Here is a 9199-nt window from a genome sequence, read left to right on the forward strand (position 1 = left end):
TGTCAATTGAGATGTACCTGTGAGTGTATTTCAAGGCCTGCCTTCAAACTTCGTGCCTCTTCACTTGACATCATGGGGAAATCAAAAGAAATCAGTCAAGTCCTCAGAAAAAGAATTGTAGACCTCCACAAGTCTGGTTCATCCTTGGGAGCAATTTCCAAACGCCTGAAGGTACCACATTCATCTGTACAAACAATAGTACGCAAGTATAAACACCATGGGAGCACACAGCCGTCGTACCGCTCAGGAAGTAGACGCGTTCTGTCTCCTAGAGATGAACGTACTTTGGCGCAAAAAGTGCAAATCAATCCCAGAACAACAGTAAAGGACATTGTGAAGATGCTGGAGGAAACAGGTACAAAAGTATCTATTTCCACAGTAAAAACGAGTCCTATATCGACATAACCTGAAAGGCCGCTCAGCAAGGAAGAAGCCACTGCTCCAAAACCGTCAGACTATGGTTTGCAACTGCACATGGGGACAAAGATCATACTTTTTGGAGAAATGTCCTCTGGTCTGATGAAACAAAAATAGAACTGTTTGGTCATAATGACCATTGTTATGTTTGGAGGAAAAAGGGGGAGGCTTGCAAGCCGAAGAACACCATCCCAACCGTGATGCACGGGTGTGGCAGCATCATGTTGTGTGGGTGCTTTGCTGCAGGAGGGACTGGTGCACTTCACAAAATAGATGGCATCATGAGGGAGGAAAATTATGTGGATATATTGAAGCAACATCTCAAGACATGGGTAAGGAAGTTAAAGCTTGGTCGCAAATGGGTCTTCCAAATGGACAATGACCCCAAGCATACTTCCAAAGTTGTGGCAAAATGGCTTAAGGACAGCAAAGTCAGGGTATTGGTGTCGCCATCACAAAGCCCTGACCTCAATCCTATAGAACATTTGTGGGAGGAACTGAAAAAGTGTGTGCGAGCAAGGAGGCCTACAAACCTGACTAAGTTACACCAGCTCTGTCAGGAGGAGTGGGCCAAAATTCACCCAACTTATTGTGGGAAGCTTGTGGAAGACTACCTGAAACGTTTGACCCAAGTTAAACAATTTAAAGGCAATGCTACCAAATACTAATTGAGTGTATGTAAACTTCTGACCCACTGGGAATGTGATGACAGAAATCAAACCTGAAATAAATCATTCACTCTACTATTATTCTGACATTTCACATTCTTAAAATAAAGTGGTGATCCTAACTGACCCAAGACAGGGATGTCTTACTAGGATTAAATGTCAGGAATTGTGAAAAACTGAGTTTAAATGTATTTGGCTAAGGTGTATGTAAACTTCCGACTTCAACTGTATATTACTGTAAATATTGATCACATTCCTTGTGTATGATCATATATTTTGATACATTGAATGTTAATATTGTGAACCTATGTTATATATTTTTAACCTCCTGTTTCAGGAAGTGATGTCACTGAGTATTGCCCCTATATATAGGACCTTCTACCCCCACCTGGGATATGGATGCCTGATGAAGACCTAGGGGTTGAAACGTTGTTGTAAATAAATATCACCTGGGAGAAAGAGCAACAGTGTGCAGTGTTTTCCTTTCTGTTTTCCATGAGTTTGCCTACAACTCCAGCACCTGCGGAAAGTACCAGGATGTGAGTATGTTCTTCAGCTTTGGCACACAGTAGCAAAACGTTTTGCAACAGGGAACAAAAACAAGTATTTCTGACATGATCCTTTTGATGTCTTGTTATTGCCAAGCTGACCTGAGTCTGTCAGTGTTTGACTCTTCCAGGCCTCCTGCAAGCAGACAGCCCTGCTGAGGGAGAACTCGTATTGAACAGTGTCCGAGACACATCAGAACTACTGCACGCCTCCTACCTGAAAGCTGTCTACAGTCAGTTAGGGATAACTCTCAGTACAGCATCCCACCACGCATTGCACTTTATTTTACACCACAGAATGGGATATGTGCTTGGATGGTGTGTCAAACTCACTCAACTTTATGCAGAAGAAGTACAAGGATGAGGCGGAGAAACTGAAGGGCTCATATGTGTTCGACACCCCTGAGATTGAGAGAGTGAAGAACAACCAGAGAAACAGCTCAGTGAGGGACACAGTACACACATACACACACTTTTATGCAGTATTATCTGTCAACACAGTTACCCTTTTGCTCTACCCCTCCAGTGTCAGTACACTTGGGACTCAAAGCTGCTGAAAAGCCTGATGTCTTCTGTCACCGACACTCCGGAAATCATCTTCGCCAGGGAGAACAAAGGAAATCAGTGATGTAAGATGTGATCCATTGTTCTACACAACCATGTACCGTACATGTAGTCGTTGGGCTGGATGTATGCTCCAGTATGTTGCTGGGAGGGTATTGCTCAGCCTCTAGCAGAAAAGGCTGTACCTAAATCTATTTACTTCTTTTTCTTATCGTAACAAGGTCTTCAACTATCAACAAGAGGATGAGTGATGGTGTCATTTGTACAATGAGCACGTAAACAGGGCCACTGTAATATTGTGTGACGGCTCTGTTCCATGTCCAGGTGAAATACAGAGACTGGATGGGGAGCGGGACGGTAGTCATGGAAACTGTTGACATGGAGAGGGTCCGCAGAAACCAGGAGAACATCAGCTTGGTGAGAGGTTAAACCTTGTCTGACCTTTGACCTCACAGGAAGAGCTTGTTTTGAAAACAGGCCTCTTTGTTGTGTCTGCCTGTCCCTTTTCATCTGGGTTTGTTTGGATTTTCTACAGCTTCAATGGTGCTAACTAAAAATCACAAACCGCAGACACACTGAACAACCATTCAATCAAATCCTGGGTTGTTATTTTACAATTCAACATTTTAATTCACTCCATTCCATGTAAACTCCTGAAAGATGCAAGCCCACAATGATTTTTGTACACTAATTTGGTCTGAAACTCTGTCCTGTCCTGCCTGACACAGACAGCCTTTCACACTGGCCCTGGTCCAGTCTAAGTCATTACAGCCATTAGTGGACCCTGCTGAACAATCCCCCATTGAGGGAGTGGAGCAGACTGAAGGGACACGGGGGCCCAGCCTGGCAGCCCAGACAGGATCTCTGGCGCCATGGTGACTGAACCGGGACACTGTTTTCACCCAGATGCCAATCACTAATGATACCCAGCAAGCTAAATTTCTCATGGGACGTCATAATGATGTCATTTTCTGGTTGCAAACTGGTTTTCTGGTTGCAGAGACGGATAAACTCTGAGTTGTGAGTGTTTTAATGTTGTGTGAATATTGTGTGTCCACAGGTGAAGCATAAAAAGCAGCTCCAGGCCCCCAGTGTGGGTGTCACCTCAAGAGTTGGAGAGAGTCCGTCAGAACCAGGAGAACATCAGCTCAGCAAGTCACATAGGATGCATCTTAAATGGCAACCTACAGTATATGTTAGCTCTGACCAAAAGTACTACCACTACTATGTAGTGGAAATGGCCTTGGTGGGAGTGTGCTAGTCAGTATGACCACCAATTACTTTTGAGCTATTTTAGATTATTGAGATGCAACCCGACCTACTTTTGTGCGTTGCAGGTGAAGTACCAGCGCGGGATGAAGGAGATGAAGGGGCGGTCCTGCGGCGAGTTGGACACGCCCGGACTGAGTAATGTCAGGGAGTCACAGAACGACATCTAACACAACTGAAGCGCACCGCATGTGGGACTGCTGCACTTTTAACCCACACAGCTAAAGAGTTAACAGCATGGCTGTTTCCTTGTTATGAGGGAGCCATCATGAATGTACTGTACTGTGTCTGTGAGCGTGTCTGTGTGTGCGTTACTAATAAAATGATTTTTACATGGTTTCTTGTGATGAATTGTTTTGCATACTGACCAAAATACACCCGTTGCTCTCTGACCAACATGCACAAAGGTTGTGTGTGTGTGTGTGTGTGTGCTTGACAGACGATTTGCCTGGTGTAACACGATTCCACAAATGTGTAAATGTACATCAATAATGTTCCTCTCATTAAGCTGCCACACACAACTCTTGAGTTGTTATCGCGATACTAAAAGTGTACCACCCATTTTTGCTTTGGCAGGCAAAGTACCATGAGGACTTTGAGCGCACGAAGGGCCGAGGATGCACCCCAGTGATGGAGGACCAAAACATGGAGAGAATGCACCACCGGAACAACCTGATGATGAGCGAGGCAGCCTACAAGGGAGTACACCATCAGGTGGTAGAGATGGACAGGAGACCTGGAGGCATCATCGTAGGTGAGTGGCACACAAAATGGCGGGTACCACCCGTCCTCAAAAAGGATTTGACCTTAAAGTACGGGAAATTTGATAATTCATTCAACTCATCTTTTAAGAATTTGTGATGTCCTTCAAACAAAGTTACAATGAAATTGCTGTCTAGTGTCTATCAATTATGGGTTGTTCAGTGTCAGTCAGGATACAAGCCACATGAGGTTGGTGGTACCTTAATTGGAGAGGACGAGCTCATGGTAATGGCTGGAGCAAGAATGAATGGAATGGTATCAAACACATGATTTCCATGTTCCGTTCCAGCCATTATTATGAGCTGTCCTCCCCTCAGCAGCCTCTACTGATACAAGCCCAGAACTAGTTGATTTGTTTTAATTTTTTAATGCTGATGCCCAGATAATTCAAATGGACACTTTACAATAACTATTTACCAAAGATAGTATTTGATATAAAAGGGAAATGTAGTTACATTTGTGGAAACAGAAAATATCCATTGTGATAGGTTTATCACTCTGCGGGCAGAAGTTCCAAGTTTGGACGTATGTAATCTACATGACTTCAGCGGTGTATTTCTGTTTTCCTTTCCTTTGTATTCCTGTTTTCCCTGCTGTCTTTTCTCTCTAAATGACCTTTCCCCTGTCAATGACCTTAAGGATCAGTGGACGGACCTGGCTCCATCTTTGACCTTGTGCAGGGTAACGTTGAGTCTAAAAGTTTTCAGAGACAGTCTGGTGCTACAAACTTTACGGGATGTTTTCATCTCCCCTCACACCTTATCTAGACAACTGTACGTCACCCTCCAACCAGACCTTTATTTCTCTACCTGAGTACGCCACTCATCTCTTCTACGTTCAGTTGAATTTCATCTTCCTCATGTTCTCTTTGTTCTTTCCATTGCCTCTGTTATTTTCCTGACTTTTATTTTTCCTACTGTCTCTTTCGCCCTCTTGTGGCAGTGCCCGGCAGCAATCTCAGTAGTCGGTGCTCTCGCAGGCCCAGTCAGTTATCTCGCTGGCTTCTGCCTCTGACCTGTGGGACAAAAGCCTGTGTTTGCAGCAGCAGCTCCTCACTGCAGTCCCAGGACAGAAGTAGTAAGCTCTGTCAGAAAAATAAAAACACACGGTGGAAGGAGAAGACATAATTTATTAATATATTCATTCATTCATCCATTACTCTCAGTACCTTACTCTATCCCCGTCTCTCTACCACCTGACCTCTACCACCTGACCTTTACCACCTGACCTCTACCACCTGACCTGTGGTAGAATGGCATGGTTCCATTCTGATTCCTTTGTGATGTGATGTTCTATCTATCACCTAATATGCACAGTGAAACTCTTAAGGATATGGTATTTCTGCTCAAAAACCGTTTGAGCACTAAATGAAATGTCTTAAACATTTGTCATGAATGTCTTTGTATCTTCCTGTTTGTCTTTGACTACCAGCTCCTGTGCTACCTGGGGCGTACCATCAGAGTGCCCAGCCGCAACAGCCGGGGTACGGCTACATGCACCAGACCAGCATGTCCTCTGTGAGGTCTCAGCAGTCCCCCCCATCTGTCACCATGGTTCCAACGCAAACAGTCTATTCTTCTACAGTAGGTTTAGTTAATTCATACAGGATCGTATTTGTATGCCATGGCCAATTTAATTAGGAAACTATCCAAAATATGTCACTCATTTGTTTACAATTATTTTTGAGAATTCACACAATCAATGACTTGTGTGCCCTGATATTTATGTTGTACAACTAACTTTGTATACACAAACACACGATTAACATTGTTGCCATACCTCCCATTCAGAGAGTTTACCGGGCGCTCTACGACTACGCAGCGCAGGACCACGACGAGGTGTCCTTCCGCGACGGTGATGTAATCGTCAACGCTCAGCCCATCGATGAGGGCTGGATGTACGGCACCGTTCAGAGGACCGGCAAATCAGGCATGCTCCCTGCCAACTACGTGGAGTGCTTCAACTAAGGGCCGCATCTCAATATTCTTTAAGCGATTTCCTTTCCTCTCTCCTTATCTCCTCTCCTCCATCAGCACTGATGTGAAAACAAAAAGATTGGATAGGCGGAAGGGATAAGGCGGACTGGATGCCTACTGGGAAATTGACTTCCACCAGTTCTTTTAATTTCAGTACAGTTGAAGGAGAGGATATGAGGAAAGGAGGCCATTCTAGATTATTGAAATGCACCCAAGGGGCTAGCCTTACCATGGTTTGGTGGAGTCCTCTCCCCAAGTGTCTGTTTGAAGTCTAGTCCTGGAGGGCTACTGTACATGAGCAGAGATAAAGGAACTAGGTGGTGTTGTTCAGTTTACTCTGTCTAGACTACAGACCCAAACTATCATAGCTACTGTACATTACCCGCTGAAAATGGTCATGGAAAAGTGTATCATGTAATAATACGTTTTGCTTTTGATTTAATTTAAAGCATTGGTGGCTTGTCCCACGTGAACAGTTAATGAAAAAATATATATAATTCAATCAGAGAATTGTAACCCTCAAATAGACAACATTTAGCCGACAAAAAATGACCTATTCAATGGAATACATTTACCACTTTCTGGGAGAAGTCGAAAACATCATGATTCCCACACTTGAAACCACATTTGAATTCGTTAAGCAGTTTCTAATTTTTTCACACAAACGTTGTGTTGACTTCATGATTCCAAACGTGCATTCTTGCAGCACAAGACCAATAATGTTTTCGACTTATCCTGGAAAAGCGGTTAGTGGGTTTGCTTGAATAGCGCCCAACCAGTCCTCCAGCACTGGAATAGGGAGGGACCCGCTTTCTTCTTATACTCCTTTGTATTTCAATTATTATATTTTGCATTTGGACATCAATACTAACTTTGTTTCATGTACAAATTAGGGGAGAGGGAGTGAAGGAGAAATGACATTTTCAGGACAATCCTGAGTGATTGCCAGACAGCTTCATTCTGTTTCGGTCTGATGACATAAAGGTTTAAACCAGCTCCACAAGTAAATATAGTTGATACAAACTCTAATTGAGTCACACCATCTCACCTCTTGCTTTGAGTTCAGTGGAGTGTTTACATCTCAAATACCAGTTTAGCCTCACACAGGCTTTAATTAGATGATGTCCTCTTCGCGCTAACTAGCAACATGGTTGTCATATGTTGCCATCTAAACAGTGTCAAGTAAGAATGGTACAGTGCCTTGCGAAAGTATTCGGCCCCCTTGAACTTTGCGACCTTTTGCCACATTTCAGGCTTCAAACATAAAGATATAAAACTGTATTTTTTTGTGAAGAATCAACAACAAGTGGGACACAATCATGAAGTGGAACGACATTTATTGGATATTTCAAACTTTTTTAACAAATCAAAAACTGAAAAATTGGGCGTGCAAAATTATTCAGCCCCCTTAAGTTAATACTTTGTAGCGCCACCTTTTGCTGCGATTACAGCTGTAAGTCGCTTGGGGTATGTCTCTATCAGTTTTGCACATCGAGAGACTGAAATTTTTTCCCATTCCTCCTTGCAAAACAGCTCGAGCTCAGTGAGGTTGGATGGAGAGCATTTGTGAACAGCAGTTTTCAGTTCTTTCCACAGATTCTCGATTGGATTCAGTTTCTGGACTTTGACTTGGCCATTCTAACACCTGGATATGTTTACTTTTGAACCATTCCATTGTAGATTTTGCTTTATGTTTTGGATCATTGTCTTGTTGGAAGACAAATCTCCGTCCCAGTCTCAGGTCTTTTGCAGACTCCATCAGGTTTTCTTCCAGAATGGTCCTGTATTTGGCTCCATCCATCTTCCCATCAATTTGAACCATCTTCCCTGTCCCTGCTGAAGAAAAGCAGGCCCAAACCATGATGCTGCCACCACCATGTTTGACAGTGGGGATGGTGTGTTCAGGGTGATGAGCTGTGTTGCTTTTACGCCAAACATAACGTTTTGCATTGTTGCCAAAAAGTTCAATTTTGGTTTCATCTGACCAGAGCACCTTCTTCCACATGTTTGGTGTGTCTCCCAGGTGGCTTGTGGCAAACTTTAAACAACACTTTTATGGATATCTTTAAGAAATGGCTTTCTTCTTGCCACTCTTCCATAAAGGCCAGATTTGTGCAATATACGACTGATTGTTGTCCTATGGACAGAGTCTCCCACCTCAGCTGTAGATCTCTGCAGTTCATCCAGAGTGATCATGGGCCTCTTGGCTGCATCTCTGATCAGTCTTCTCCTTGTATGAGCTGAAAGTTTAGAGGGACGGCCAGGTCTTGGTAGATTTGCAGTGGTCTGATACTCCTTCCATTTCAATATTATCGCTTGCACAGTGCTCCTTGGGATGTTTAAAGCTTGGGAAATCTTTTTGTATCCAAATCCGGCATTAAACTTCTTCACAACAGTATCTCGGACCTGCCTGGTGTGTTCCTTGTTCTTCATGATGCTCTCTGCGCTTTTAACGGACCTCTGAGACTATCACAGTGCAGGTGGATTTATATGGAGACTTGATTACACACAGGTGGATTGTATTTATCATCATTAGTCATTTAGGTCAACATTGGATCATTCAGAGATCCTCACTGAACTTCTGGAGAGAGTTTGCTGCACTGAAAGTAAAGGGGCTGAATAATTTTGCACGCCCAATTTTTCCGTTTTTGATTTGTTAAAAAAGTTTGAAATATCCAATAAATGTTGTTCCACTTCATGATTGTGTCCCACTTGTTGTTGATTCTTCACAAAAAAATGCACTTTTATATCTTTATGTTTGAAGCCTGAAATGTGGCAAAAGGTCGCAAAGTTCAAGGGGGGCGAATACTTTCGCAAGGCACTGTATATGAAGTTGGATTGTAAATCTTAAGATTTCTAAACTATTGTGAACACTTGATTCATAAGCTCATAAGCTATAAGAAAAACAGTAATGACAGTACACGCTTGGAAAAAGGGCTCCAAAAGGGTTCTTCGGCTTTCCCAATAGGAGAACCCTTTTTTGGTTCCAGGTAGA

At 43.2% G+C, this 9199-nt stretch overlaps 1 protein-coding gene and 1 pseudogene across 1 annotated transcript in view; both read left to right on the forward strand.

Annotated features, from left to right (window-relative positions):
* LOC115104909 (LIM zinc-binding domain-containing Nebulette-like) overlaps window positions 1-7512 on the forward strand; it is a 76732-nt gene extending 69220 nt beyond the window's left edge. The window contains exons 5-7 of the mRNA XM_029626313.2: window positions 4043-4220; window positions 5660-5811; window positions 6019-7512. Coding sequence (XP_029482173.1) covers window positions 4043-4220; window positions 5660-5811; window positions 6019-6195 — 507 coding nt within the window. The 3' untranslated portion in view covers window positions 6196-7512. The remainder of the gene's footprint in view (window positions 1-4042; window positions 4221-5659; window positions 5812-6018) is intronic.
* On the forward strand, window positions 218-4036 carry LOC115104910 (nebulette-like; annotated as a pseudogene).
* Window positions 7513-9199: the final 1687 nt, after the last annotated feature.

Source organism: Oncorhynchus nerka, linkage group LG22, assembly GCF_034236695.1.
Source record: "Oncorhynchus nerka isolate Pitt River linkage group LG22, Oner_Uvic_2.0, whole genome shotgun sequence".
NCBI classification, from domain to species: Eukaryota; Metazoa; Chordata; class Actinopteri; order Salmoniformes; family Salmonidae; genus Oncorhynchus; species Oncorhynchus nerka.